The following is a 15068-nucleotide window of genomic DNA, read 5'->3' as shown; positions in this document are numbered from 1 at the left end:
TCCAGTTTAAATTCCATTTGGAATATTTTGGAGGACGAAGAAACCAAGAACAGGGAGAGAGAGAGAGAGAGAGTTGTGAGTCTGTGGAATTCTCTACCTCAGAGGGCAGTGGAGGCAGGTTCTCTGGATGCTCAAGAGAGAGCTAGATAGGGCTCTTAAAGATAGCGGAGTCAGGGGATATGGGGAGAAGGCAGGAACGGGGTACTGATTGGGGATGATCAACCAAGATCACATTGAATGCTCGAAGGGCCGAATGGCACCTATTGTCTATTGTCTATCCTACGCACTTGGGATCATTTACAATTTTACCAAAGCCAATGAACCTGGAAACCTGTACGCCTTTGGACTGCTGGAGAAAACCCATGCGGTCACAGAGAGAACGTACAAACTCAGTACAGGCAGCAGCTGGAGTAAGGATCAAACCCGGTCTCTGGTGCTGTGAGGCAGCAGCTCCACCATGGTGGTGTTCAAATACCCTGTTGGTTGGTGGGTAGAAGCTGTTCCCAAACCTTCTGCATGTGTTCCCTGGATAGTTTTTCAGTCCTTTTAAATTGCCTTGAGGCAGCAACACATGGAGTTCTGCGATGCCCCACTGTTTGATGAAGAATCAAGCCTTTCCTGATCACTGCAGGAATCAGCTCGAATCTCATGGGTAAAAATTTACACAATGTGCCTCAAATTAATTTACACACATCGTTGTCCCACATCTTACTTCCATCCCTTACTCATTTCCCGTATAGCGGTTAAAAATGGTTATAACTGATTACACACGATGCTATGTATTTTCTTCGCCCCATAGATGCTGCCTCACCCGCTGAGTTTCTCCAGACAGGATACTAATTTCTCTGAAGACATACACAAAAAACTGGAGTAACTGCGAGTCAGGCCGCATCTCCGGAGAAAAGGAATAGGTGACGTTTCGTCCCGAGATCCTTCTTCAGAAGAGTCCCGAAACGTCACCTATTCCTTCTCTCCAGATATGCTGCCTGACCCGCTGAGTTACACCAGTTTTTTTTGTGTCTTCCTTCGGTTTAAACCACCATCTGCAGTTCCATCGTGCGTGTGCCAATCTCCCCCCCCCCCCCCGGAAATTTTACTTCAAAGAGTTTTAACAAATTTGTGTCGATGGCTAGGGATTTTCTCTCTTGATTGTAACCAAAGATCCTATAGTGGAGCAAGATAGACCACTCCTTCTAAATGCAATGGGCTGACGTGTAGTACATAATGGAGTGGAACGAGGGCCTTTTTTTTCATCCATTTCAGTACCCGACCCGACCCGACTCGCAGTGTAATCAACAATGCGGGGGAACAGTTTGTGTAAATAAATTATAATTCTGAAAATGAGGAGAAGGTTTTTACCAAAGAACTTTTATTTTTACGAGGATGTTTCCGTAACCGGCTTCCGTCTCCGCACTAGTTATCTTTGCTCCGCGGTGATGTGATCTTTGGTGCGGAGACGGAAGCCGGTTACGGAAATGGGGCCGAAAATCACCCGTCAATCTGCCCATGACCGTACTACGTCTTTTTCGTCGAGTGGTCGATCTTGCTCCGCTAGAGGATCTTTGATTGTAACCTTTCTTTGTCTGCTTCCGTGAATCATTTTGCCTTCTCTGTCCCCAGGAGTACATAAGGCACCAATTAGAGGAGGAGCAGAGACAGTTAGAGATCCTTCAGCAGCAGCTACTGCAAGAACAGGCTCTGCTTCTGGTAAATGGTGCAGGCTGCAAGCCCTCATCCTTCCATATCTCATCCTCCCCCCCCCCCCCCCCCCTCCCCTCCCAAGCTGTCTGCTCCCATCCCTACCATGAGGTCATGCAACATTTTCACAGGAGTAACCAGGGTGTTTTTCTTTGATTCCTTCACGCTCCATCCGAGAACACCCCTCTCTCCCCCCCTGACCCCCCCCCCCCCCACCCCCTTCAAAGTTATTCAAGTATTTCAAACCTAAAAGGGGCGGCGCGGTGGAGCAGCGGTAGTGTTGCTGCCTCGCAGCGCCAGTGACCCGGGTTCCATCCTGGCTGCGGATGCTGACTGTGCAGAGTTTGCATGCTCTCCCGGTGATCGTGTGGGTTTTCACCGGTTTCCCCCCCCCACACGCCAAAGACACACAGCTTTGTAGGTCAGTTGGCTTTGGTGAAATTATAAATTATTCCTAGTGTGTAGGATAGTGTTAGTGTGCGGGGATCGCTGGTCGGTACGGACCCGAAGGGCCGAAGGGTCTGTTTCTGCGCTGTATCTCTAAACTAAACTAAACTGAACTATATTTGTCCAGAATCTGAGATGAGTGTGGGATCTTTAGCTGCTGTGAGATTTTCAATGTCCAAGTGTAACATGCATCTTTGGATACATCACAGCATGAGATATCCACAGTGGTGAATCTCTGGAATTCTGCACAATGTCCTCAGAGGGTAGTTGAGGCCACAGTTCATTGGCTATATTTAAGAGGGAGTTAGATGTGGCCCTTGTGGCTAAAGGGATCAGGAGGTATGGAGAGAAGGCAGGTACAGGATAATGAGTTGGAAGATCAGCCATGATCATATTGAATGGCGGTGCAGCCTCGAAGGGCCGAATGGCCTACTCCTGCACCTATTTTCTATAAGCAATAAAGTTTTTAAAGCTAAAATATCTCGGAGGAGAAAGCACAGCACTGAGGAGGAGAGCCTCTGTTGGCTTAGTTGGGGGAAGCATAAAGTGACTGAGATGCCATTTCTTACCTTCCAGTGGCCCTGAGGGTAGACAAATATGCTGGAGAAACTCAGCGGGTGAGGCAGCATCTATGGAGCGAAGGAATAGGTGATGTTTCAGGTCGAGACTCTTGGAACATATAAGATTGTTAAGGGTTTGGACACGCTAGAGGCAGGAAACATGTTCCCGATGTTGGGGGAGTCCAGAACCACAGTTTAAAAATAAAGGTAAGCCATATAGAACGGAGACGAGGAAACACCTTTTCTCACAGAGAGTTGTGAGTCTTTGGAATTCTCTGCCTCAGAGTACAGTGGAGGCAGGTTCTCTGGATGCTTTAAAGAGAGAGCTAGATAGGGCTCTTAAAAATAGCGGAATCAGGGGATATGGGGAGAAGGCAGGAACGGGGTACTGATTGGGGATGATCAGCCATAATTACATTGAATGGCGATGCTGGCTCGAAGGGCCGAATAGCCTACTCCTGCACCTATTGTCTATTGTCCATAGATGCTGCCTCACCCGCTGAGTTTCTCCAGCATTTTTGTACGGGTCTCGACCCGAAACGTCACCAACTTCGCTCCATAGATGCTGCCTCACCCTCTGAGTGTCTCCAGCATTTTTGTCTACCTTCGGTTTTTCCAGCATCTGCTGTTCCTTCTTTAACACTCCAGTGCCCTGAAATGAGTGTGGTCGCTGCAGCATAAACTTTATCTGTGGGCTCGTTATGTCCTCTCTTGCTCGTGTGTAAGAATGATTTTTTTATTTTTATTTTTCTATTGTTAGGTCCTTTTGTCGACATGCTAAACTGGCAAGGTACACAGGTTTGGACATTGTTTCCCCACGCCACCCCCCACTTCTGCTCTGCCCGCCCCAGGATTACTCTCCCTACTCTTGTCAAACAAATATTGAATGACCCCTTCAATCCATTTCCATCTCACTAGAAGACCAGTCCTTCAATGTCTTACCTTGTGTGTGAGCGTGCGTTCGAGAGCGTGTTCACGTGTATATCCTTTTGCAGATTGTCCTAGTGATCGATGCTCTTGAACTCATTGTTTTCTTTTCTCTATTTGTTAAGTTATCGGCAACCAATTTGCTTTAAGGCATGGATTGCATCTAGTAGGATGAACTTGGTTTTGGAGTGAATCTGACGTCAACATTTGGCCCCCTTAGCGGCAGTGACAAGAGTTATTCGCAGGTTTAAAGGGCTGTTCCCACTGTACGAGCTAATTCAAGAGCTCTCCCGAGTTTAAAAAAAAAATCAGACTCGTGGTAAGCACCTAGAATGTATGGAGCTGGTGCGTCAGAGATCGGGGCGTCTCTTAGCGGCTCGTAATGCTAACGGCAGGTACTCGGGAAACGCGGTAAGCTCGGGAAGATTCGAGAGCCCCGAGTACCTACGAGCGGCTATTACCGTAAATCTCCGAGTTCGAATCCGGGGAAACTCGGGAGAACTCTTGAATGAGCTCGTACAGTGTGAAAAATGTCCACGAGAGCCCCGAGTACCTACAAGCGGCCATTACCGTAATTCTCCGAGTTCGAATCCGGGGAAACTCGGGAGAACTCTTGTATGAACTTGTACAGTGGGACAGCCCCATTAGCGTGGCTTCATTCCCCTGGGCAAGAGACCTGGCTTCTACTACAAATGTGAGCCTTGAGTTGCCCCTGGGACGTGAAGGGAGGGAACGGATCTGGACATTGAGCAGATTGCTTGTCGGCCATTTTGAATCGGTCAATTTGAGATGGGTGGTAAATGCAAGACTGCAGAAGGGGAAGAATTATCCACAGATGAGGGGGAAAAGATCTGCCTCGAAGGGGAACTAGATTCACTCTAACTCTGGTCTGAATTTAGATCACGCATGTATGTGCCAGCTTTGCGATCTATATTCATTCTGGAGTTCCACTAGTGCATGCAGTATTTGCAATGGATATGCGTTGTTTTTGTTTCCTGAGATCGTGAGCGTTTGCACTCGGAATGCTTCACCTGGGGATATTTTGTGTGTTTGACCGCGGTAATTCTCTGTCCGGAGTAGATGACCGCACCAAGTTGAGCAGAAGGGTCCCGGCCAGAAACGTCACCCATTCCTTCGCTCCAGAGATGCTGCCTGTCCCACCGAGTTACTCCAGCATTTAGTGTCTATCTCAAGAACTCGAGACGCTGAGCTGAAAGATTGTGAAATTAATACTTCGGGGGAATTACTGGTTTACAATGACAGAACGATTCAGCGAAAGGAAAGAACTCAAACCTCTGGTGGTGGTTCTCCCCCCCCATTTAAATCTTATCCTACGTTTTAAAATAGCACAGGAACGGGCCCTTCGATCCACAATCTGTGCCCGTGGAATTCTCTGCCACAGAAGGCCGTGGAGGCCAATCCACTTGATGTTTTCAAGAGAGAGTTTGATTTAGCTCTTGCGGCTATCTGAATCAATGGATATGGGGAGAAAGCAGGAACGGGGTACTGATTTTGTATGAAAATAGACAATAGATAATAGGTGCAGTAGTAGGCCATTCGGCCCTTCGATGTGATCATGGTTGATCATCCACAACAGTACCCCGTTCCTGCCTTCTCTCCATATCCCTTAACCCTAACAGCTCTATCTAACTCTTTCTTGAAAGTATCCAGAGAACCGGCCTCCACCGCCCTCTGAGGCGGAGAATTCCACAGACTCACAACTGTGAGAAAAAGTGTTTCCTTGTCTCCGTTCTAAATGGCTTACCCCTTATTCTTAAACTGTGTGGCCCCTGGTTCTGGACTCCCCCAACATCGGGAACATGTTTCCTGCCTCTAGCGTGTCCAAACCCTTAACAATCTTATATGTTTCAATAAGATGCCCTCTCATCCTTCTAAACTCCAGAGTGTACAAGCCCAGCCGCTCCATTCTCTCAGCGTATGACAGTCCCGCCATCCCGGGAATTAACCTTGTAAACCTACGCTGGGCTCCCTCAATAGCAAGAATGTCCTTCCTCAAATTAGGGGACCAAAACTGCACACAATACTCCAGGTGTGGTCTCACTAGGGCCCTGTACAACCTGTAAACGAAGTGGGTTTTTACAGTAGTCAACATGTTTCACGGTCACCATCAATGATTTCAGTCGCATTATTTAATTATTTCGTCGCTTCAATTATCTTCCACATGAGAGATAGAAGCAATGAAGTTATTGCCAATTATAACCTGTCTTATCTGCTGGCTTGTATGCGCCTCTCCCATTACTGTGCGTGGACAGAGCTGTGGAATCACATCAGCCGGCTCTTTGAAAAGCACTCATTCCTCTCGCCCTTTCCCTGGAGCGCCAATATTTACCTCCCCCACCCCCTCCCCTTCCACTGCTTATCCAATTCTATTAGGAAAGTCATCCTTGAATCTGTTTCCCCTCCTCCTCTGTATTTAAAAAAGAGCTGCACCACACACCATTTCTGTGAGCGCGGTAGAGTTGCTGCCCCACAGCGCCAGAGACCCGGGTTCGATCCTGACCACGGGTGCCGTCTGCACGGAGTTTGTACGTTCTCCCCGTGACCTGCGTGGGTTTTCTCCGGGCGCCCGGGTTTCATCCCACAAACAAATGTTAGGTTATTGGCTTCTGTAAAAATTGTAATTTGTCCCTCGTGTGTAGGGTGGTTCTAGTGTACGGGATGATCTAGGTCAGAGCAGACGCGGTGGGCCAAAGGGCCTGTTTCCGTGCTGTATCTGTAAAATCTAAAGTCTAAAGGGTAGGTTTGGAGGGCCAGGTGGGTCTAGTGTAGATGGGGCATGTTGTTCGGTGTGGACAAGTTGCCTTTCTCTGTGCTGTATCTCTAAAGTCTAAAAGACAGGTTTAGTGGGATACCAGCCAAACGCGGGTAGGTGGTACGTGTAGACTGGTCAGCATGGGCTTGTTGGGCTGAAGGGCCTCTGTACCTCCCAGGTCTAAAGGATAGGTTTCGAGGGCCAAATGCGGGCAAGTGCGACTAGTGTAGATCGGGCATTTTGGTCGGCGTGGGCAAGTGGGGCCGAAGGGCCTGTTTCCACGCCTTATCTCTAAAGCCAAAAGTAAACACCAAAGTCTAAACGACAAGTTCTCCTTCCCTAATGGCATAAAATCCAATCGCTCAAAACCCTCTATTTGCTGTTCCGTGTGTTAAGTGCCCGGTCTTTGACACTATGGCAACTGAAAGCCTGGGTTGCTCCACTGCTGTGAGAGGTGTTATTTATAGAATAGAACTGACAGCGGCACAGAGGTAGGATGGACACCCTCTCAGCTACGCAGTGGTGCCTGTGGAGGAGGAACAGATGTTTGCCTTTAAGTGCGATGAATGGAAAGCAAATGTGTCGGCTGTGTGGGAGACTGGTGTAGAGATGGGGCAGTGGGAGACTGGTGTAGATGGGGCATGTTGGGCTGTGTGGGAGTGGTGTAGATGGGGCATGTTGGGCTGTGTGGGAGACTGGTGTAGATGGGGCATGTTGGGCTGTGTGGGCTGTGTGGGAGTGGTGTAGATGGGGCATGTTGGGCTGTGTGGATGGGGAGAGACTGGTGTTGATGGTGTGGGAGACTGGTGTAGATGGGGCATGTTGGGGCTGTGTGGGAGACTGGTGTAGAGATGGGAGACTGGTGTAGATGGGGCATGTTGGGCTGTGTGTGTGAGACTGGTGTGGGAGAGATGGGGCATGGGCATGTTGGGCATGTTGTGTGTGGGAGACTGGTGTGTAGATGGGGACATGTAGATGGGGCATGTTGGGCTGTGGAGAGTGGTGTAGATGGGCATGGTGTGGGAGACTGGTGTAGATGGGGCATGTTGGGCTGGTGTAGATGGGGCAGACTGGTGTAGATGGGGATGTTGGGCTGTGTGTGAGACTGGTGTAGATGGGGCATATTGATCGGGGTGGGACTGGTGTAGATGGGGCATGTTGGGCTGTGTGGGAGATATGGGGATGTTGGGCTGTGTGGGGCATGTTGGGGCAGTGTATGTGGGCAGTGGAGACTGGTGTAGATGGGGCATGTTGTTGGGCTGTGTGGGTAGATGGGGCATGTGGATGGGGGCAGTGTTGGGTGTGTGGGAGACTGGTAGATGGGGCAGATGGGGCATGTAGATGGGCATGTTGTGGGAGTGGTGTGGTGTAGATGGGGGCTGTGGGAGACTGGTGTAGATGGGGCACTGTGTGTAGACTGGTGTAGATGGGGCATGTTGGGCGAGGTGGGACTAGTGTAGATGGGGCATGTTGGTCGGGGTGGGACTAGTGTAGATGGGGCATGTTGGTCGCGGTGGGACTAGTGGAGATGGGGCATGTTGGTCGGGGTGGGACTAGTGTAGATGGGGCATGTTGGGGCAGTGTGGAGACTGGTGTAGATGGGGCATGTTGGGCTGTGTGGGAGACTGGTGTAGTTGGGGCATGTTGGGGCAGTGGGAGACTGGTGTAGATGGGGCATGGGTGTGTGGGTGGGTGCTGTGTGGGGGAGAGTGGTGTAGATGGGGGTGTAGTGTGGGGCATGTTGGGGCTGTGTGGGAGACTGGTGTAGATGGGGCATGTTGGGCTGTGTGGGAGACTGGTGTAGATGGGGCATGTTGGGAGCAGTGTGTGTGGGAGACTGGTGTAGATGGGGCATGTTGGAGCAGTGTGGGAGACTGGTGTAGATGAGGCAGAGTTAGGTCATTCAGCCCTTCGTGTCCACTCTGCCATTCAATCACGGCTGATCTATTTTCCCCTCCTCAACCCCATTCTCTCCCCGCAACCTTTGGCACCCTCCCTAATCAAGCATCTCCGATTTAAAAATACCCCTTGATCTTGGCCTCCACCGCCGTCTGTGGCAACGAATTCCACATTCACCACCCTCTGGCAAAAGAAATCCCTCCACTCCGCCATTCTAAATGTACGTCCTTTTATTCTGAGACTGCGCCCTCTAGTCCCAGACTCTACCACAACTGGAAACAAGGCAAGTGTGCTATTGCCTTGCCATTAACACGCATGCCCAAACTCCAAAGACGTGCAGGCTTGGAGGTTAAATGGCTTTGGTATAAATTATCAATTGTTCCTAGCGTTTAGGATAGTGCTAGTGTACAGGGATTGTCGATGGGCCTGTTTCCACTCTATGTCCTTAAACTAAGGGGCTAAGGGTCTGAAGAAGGGTCTTGACCCGGAACGTCACCCATTCCTTCTCCCCAGAGATGCTGCCCGTCCCGCTGAGTTATTCCAGCTTTTTGTGGCTATCTAAACTAAGGGGCATGTACCACTGTACGCGGTAATTCAAGACTTCTCCTGATTTTCTCGTGATTGTCGAACTCGGAGAATAGCGGTAATAGCCGCTCGTAGGTACTCGGGGCTCTCGTGGACATTTTTCAACATGTTGAAAAACCTTCACGAGCTTACTGCGTTTCCCGAGTACCTGCCGTTAGCGTTACGAGACGCTAAGAAACGTCCCGAGCTCCGACGGACCCGCTACGTACAATCTACGTATTTATCACGAGTTTGGTTTTTTTTAAACTCGGGAGAGCTCTTGTGTAAACTCGTAAAGTGGGACAGGCCCTTTAAGAGTTTACCCAAGAGCTCTCCCGAGTTTAAAAAAAAATCAAACTTGTGGTAAGTACATAGGAGGTACGTCGGAGCTCGGGGTGTCTCTTAGCGGCTCGTAATGCTAACGGCAGGTACTCGGGAAACGCGGTGAGCTCGTGAAGTTTTTTCAACATGTTGAAAAATACCCACGAGAGTCCCCGAGTACCGACGAGTGGCTATTACCGTAATTCTCCGAGTTCGAATCAGGGGAAACTAGAGAGAACTCTTGAATTACCTCGTACAGTGGGACAGGCCCTTAAGCCACCCTCAGTCCAGCTAAAGAAATTCCACCTCGTCTCCATTGTAAAGGTACGTCCTTTTATTCTGAGGCTGTGCCCTCCGGTTCTAGACTCTCCCACGAGAGGAAACAAAGCACGTGTGAAATCGCCCTGCTGTTAACGCACATGGACTTGTTTTATTTTTTGAATGGGCTGCTGCTGGAATATCTGCATCCTTAGGTTGACTTGCTATGAGTTTAAAGTAAAAGCAATAGTGCACGCTGCTAGTGACGCTGACGGGACAGATGTTGGCGTTCATGTTAGTGCTGTTGTGAGGGGAGGGATGTGAATGTTAGTTGCTGTAGCGGACCAGGCATATTTGCGTTGGCGTGGCATGAGTTGGCGGGTTCCCGTGTGCAGCGACGGTGGTGCGCGATGGCCGCCGTTCTCACCGCGTCTCCCCCCCCTGTCTACTTTGCTGCAGGAGTACAAGAGGAAGCAGCTGGAGGAGCAGCGGCAGTCCGAGCGGCTCCAGAGGCAGCTGCAGCAGGAGCACGCGTTCCTGATGTCCCTGCAGCAGCAACAACAGCAGCAGCAGCTGCAGAAACAGCAGCAACAACAACAACAACAGCAGCAGCAACAGCAGCAGCAACAGCCGCAAGAGAAGAAGCAGCTCTATTACTACAACAAGAATGTGAATCCTACCGACAAGCCCGCATGGGCAAAGGAGGTAATGTGTACAACTCCACACCACACCACACCACGGGCCACCGTGTATGTGTCCATCTGAAGAAGGGTCTCGACATGAAACTCCTCCTGACCCGCTCAGTTACTCCAGCTTATTATGTTTAATAGACAATAGACAGGGTCTCAATCCGAAACGTCACCCATTCCTTTCCATATGGGGCGAAGGCAGGAACGGGGTACTGATTGGGGATGATCAGCCATGATCACATTGCATGGCGGTGCTGGCTTGAAGGGCCGAATGGCCTAATCCTACACCTATTGTCTATTGTCTATTGTCCTTATCTGGTCTGACATTGGTTGATCTTAACTGCCGTCTGAAATTGCGTGGTAAGTCAGTCATTTTTTTTTAGTTCAGAGATACAGTGAGGAAAGAGGCACTTTGGCCCACCGAGTCTGCACCGACCAGCGATCCCCACCCTCCACTATATCCTACATGCCAACTAACAACTATATCACGCTGATTAACCTACAAACCTGTACGTCTTTGGAGTGTGGGAGGAAGCCAGAGCTCCCGCGGTCACGGGGAGAACGTGCAAACTCCGCACAGACAGCACCCGTAGTCAGGATCGTACCTGGGTCTCTGGTGATGTAAAAGCCCTGTCCCACGGTACGAATTCATTCCAAGAGTTCTCCCGAGTTTGCCCTGATTCGAACTCGGAGATTTACGGTAATGGCCGCTCGTCGGTACTCGGGGCTCTCGTGGACATTTTGCAACGCGTTGAAAAATCTTCATGTGTCTTCCCGCGCTTACCTGCCATTAGCGAGTCTCCCCGAGTACCTGCCGTTAGCGTTACGAGCCGCTAAGAGACGTCCCCGAGCTCCGACGTACCCGCTACGTTCATTCTCGGTGCTTCCCATGAGTTTGATTTTTTTAAAACTCGGTAGAGCTCTTGGAATGAACTCGCACCATGGGACAGGGTTTAAGGCAACAACTCTAGCGCTGAGCCACTGTGCCACCCACTAGGCAAATTAGTTCAAGGTAAATTAGACATAGACAGAAATGTCAGCCTTGATCACCGCCGACATCCTGTGAATACATTTCTTTTTAAAGTCACTGTAAATAATTTTCACGGTTGCAGATTGATACAGACACAAGGTCTTTGCTCGCTTAAGGCCACTATTAAAAGATTAAAGATCAGTAAAGCTCTGCCAAATTGAGTGTTTCTTTCTCAGCCCCTCGGGTTAAAATATATGAACAAGACGTCAGAGAATTAAATGTATTGAAAAAGGAACTGCAGATGCTGGTTTGTACCAAAGGTAGACACACAGTGATGGAGTGACTCAGCGAGTCAGGCAGCATCTCTGGAGAAAATGAACATTTAACGTGTTGAGTTGGGACCCTTATTCAGACTGGTGTCTCTTGTTGGTTTGAACCTTTGCTTCCAAGAATAGCATTGACTTTGCAGTGGAAAAGTAGACCACTAGAGCCTTCTCTCACCTCTCCAGATCTATCAGAAACATCACCTGTCCTTCAGAGATGCTGATCCGTTAAGTTCCTGATCCTCATAAGTTTAAAAGTGATAGGAGAAGAATTAGGCCATTCGGCCCATCAAGTCCCACTCCGCCATTCAATCATGGCTGATCTATCTCTCCCTCCTAACTCCACTCTCCTGCCTTCTCCCCATAACCCCTGACACCTGCACTAATCAAGAATCTGTCTATCTCTGCCATAAAAATATCCATTGACTTGGCCTCCACAGCCTTCTGTGGCAAAGAATTCCACAGATTCACCGCCCTCTGACTAAAAAAATCTCATCTCCTTCCTAAAGGAACGTCCTTTAATTCTGAGGCTGTGACCTCTGGTCCTAGACTCTCCCACTAGTGGAAACATCGTCTCCACATCCACGCTATCCACATCCACTCTATCCAGGCCTTTCACTATTCAGTAAGTTTCAATCAGGTCCCCACCCCCCTTCGCCCTTCTAAACTCCAGCACTTTGTGTCCATCTTATGTCAAAGAATTAGTTGGCCGGCCTTAAAGCTCTGGCTATATTGTCTACGAGGCAGGAAAACGGCATCTTTCACATTGTGCCTGGAATTGTTTAACTGTGGCTGTGTGATGCAGTTTCACCTTTAGCCAACTTGTCGAAACATCCTGACGTAAATATCCATTCATAATAATTTAACCATCGTGACCTTAAATATCCATTCATAATAATCTAACTATCCTGACGTAAATATCCATTCATAATAATCTAACTATCCTGACCTTAAATATCCATTCATAATAATCTAACCACAATACACTAACTGTGACCTGTTTCCTTTATCATTGTTACTTTTTTGCAAATCTTTCATTCACTTGTTCTATATCTCACTGTCTGTATCTCTCATTTCCCTCTCCCCTGATTCTCAGTCTGAAGAAGGGTCTCGACCCGAAACGTCCTTCTCTCCAGAGCAGCTGCCTGTCCCGCTGAGTTACTCCAGCTTTTTGCGTCTACGGTTTAAATCAGCATCTGCAGTTCCTTCCTCCACATAGTTTATCAGCGGTTGTGTGATCATATCCATTCCCTATTGCTGCCCTTCACAATTTAGCATTGAGCGTTTGTCATCTCTTACATGACGTATTTGCCTCTGGGTGAATGAGAAATCAGGAATCGTGACACCATTCAGCACAGTCTGTTTTATCCAAACCAAATTGTCAATCGAGATTACGTAGCTATCCAATCCATAAAAACCACTGGAGATCTTGATTAAGATCATATGGCTTGAGTGCCTTGACATTTGATAAAATGGTGTTGGAGTGTGGCATCTCTTTGCCTGCTGGCCCCAGAGGCGAATCGACTGCCATCCGATCCAATCGCCTGTCTCTTATAAAGTCACCTGGTGGCACAGCGGTAGAGTTGCTGCCTGACAGCGCCAGGTTCGACCCTGACCACGTCTGTACGGAGTTTGTACGTTCCACCCCATGACTGCGCGGGTTTTCTCCGAGATCTCCGGCTTCCTCCCACACTCCAAAGACGCGCAGGTTTGTAGGTTAATTGTCTTGGTGTAATTGTGACTTGTCCCTAGTGTGTGTAGGATAGTGTGCGGGGATCGCTGGTCGGCATGGACGCGGTGGGCCAAAGGACCTGTGTCTCAAAAACGGAACTAAATCTGAACAAAATATTCTTCCTTCTGATATGTTTTCTCTTTGCTGTGCCTGTGGTACTTGTGTTTGTCTTGGTGGTATTCGTTGTCTGAGTTATATCACATTGCCTTAACATTTGGACTAAATGGCGACAACGTGTGGTGACTTTGACTGGATTGTCTGATTTGACTGGATAGCAGGTGAAGCGAAAGCTTTTCTCTCTACCTCGGCGCAAGCACATCCACCAAGATGCAGCACAGAACGCCACAGGAGATCCTTCTTCCCTGTGGCTATCAAACTGTACGACTCCTCCCTCTTCTGTCGTGGGATAGACTGAGACTGACTCCCCCCCCCCAACTTCCCAATCTTTGCACATCCCCCAAGCCTTTCCACTTTAATTCCCCTTTTTTTGTGTGTTTTTATGACTGTTGGGGTGTGAGATTGCAAACTTTCCCTCCTGGGGTGGGAAGATTGCAACCTTCATGTGGTCCGCCCTGTTTCGACGAATGCAATCGACCTGGCTGGCGTGCACAATCAAATACAGCAAGTTGTCCTACAACTTTAGGCCACACGCAAGAAGAAGATTTTCCCTCCTGGGATAAATAAAGTTCTATCGTATTGTCACTGTATGTCATGTTGTCACTTGCCGGGCGGAGCACCATGGCAAATTCCTTGTATGTGAATACTTGGCCAATAAACGTATTCCTTCAACGATGAACCTAAACCCACTTGCTCTGTCTGTGAAGGTGGAGGAACGCTCCAAAATGAACCGGCAGAACTCCCCTGCTGCGAAGCCGAAGATGGGGACCACCATATCCGACCCGTCGCTGCAGTCCCTCTCTGAATCGGTCCCAAACAATTCCACCCAAGCTTCTCAGACGCCGCCCATGCATCGTCCCGTGGAGCCGCAGGGAGCCCAGTCAAAGGTGGGTGCGTGCCAGTGAGCGGCTGCTTCCAGAGTCCCTCTGGGCGGGTGGACAACCACTAGCTCTGGATAATTGTACGGCCACAGACTCTCCCTCCTCTGCTCCATCCGTAACACCATTGCAGATGGATGCAAGATGCTGGGGGAACTCAGCGGGACAGGCAGCATCTCTGGACAGAAGGAATGGGTGACGTTTCGGGTCGAGACCCTTCATCAGACTCACACTCTCGACCCGAAACCTCTCGACCTATCTAGCTCTCTCTTGCTTTCAAGAGAGAGCTAGATAGGGCTCTTAAAAATAGCGGAGTCAGGGGATATGGGGGAGAAGGCAGGAACGGGGTACTGATTGGGGATGATCACATTGAATGGCGGTGCTGGCTCGAAGGGCCAAATGGCCTACTCCTGCGTCTATTGTTTATTGAGACTTCACCCATTCCCTCTCTCCAGAGATGCTGCCTGTTACCCCAGCATTTTGTGTCTGCAGTTTAAACCCAGCAGCTGCCATTCCTTCCTACCCACGGTAGACAAAAATGCTGGAGAAACTCAGCGGGTGAGGCAGCACCTATGGAGCGAAGGAATAGGTGACGTTTCGGGTCAGACTGAGTTTCTCCAGCATTTTTTGTCTACCTTCGATTTTTCCAGCATCTGCAGTTCTTCCTTAAACAATCCTTCCTTCCCAATATCATTGAAGCAGGTTACACATTAGGGTTGTAAACTCAGTAACCAGGTCCCTAATCCGACCGTGCATGTCAAATTGTTTGCATTTCATATCGGAGAGCGATGATGTTTCCTTGCGGAAAACTAACAGAAAATGACAACTCGACTGGCATTTTAATGCTGCTCCTGAACCTCTTTCATAAAAGGTAGAGAAAGGTGCTGGGGAAACTCAGCGGGTGCAGCAGCA

At 49.2% G+C, this 15068-nt stretch overlaps 1 protein-coding gene across 9 annotated transcripts in view; it reads left to right on the top strand.

The window, feature by feature from the left end:
• The window catches only part of LOC129715537 (misshapen-like kinase 1), a 230204-nt gene that overhangs the window by 162929 nt on the left and 52207 nt on the right, over positions 1-15068 (top strand). For 5 of the 9 annotated variants that reach the window (XM_055665414.1, XM_055665409.1, XM_055665406.1 and 2 more), the window contains exons 14-16: positions 1621-1707; positions 9907-10152; positions 13986-14165. In XM_055665414.1, coding sequence (XP_055521389.1) covers positions 1621-1707; positions 9907-10152; positions 13986-14165 — 513 coding nt within the window. The remainder of the gene's footprint in view (positions 1-1620; positions 1708-9906; positions 10153-13985; positions 14166-15068) is intronic. The other 4 variants (XM_055665413.1, XM_055665411.1, XM_055665412.1 and 1 more) reach the window with 1 other exon arrangement.

Source organism: Leucoraja erinacea, unplaced genomic scaffold (assembly GCF_028641065.1).
Source record: "Leucoraja erinacea ecotype New England unplaced genomic scaffold, Leri_hhj_1 Leri_122S, whole genome shotgun sequence".
NCBI classification, from domain to species: Eukaryota; Metazoa; Chordata; class Chondrichthyes; order Rajiformes; family Rajidae; genus Leucoraja; species Leucoraja erinaceus.
Note: the sequence above shows the minus strand (reverse complement) of the source record. Positions and strands in the feature narration are given on the sequence as shown.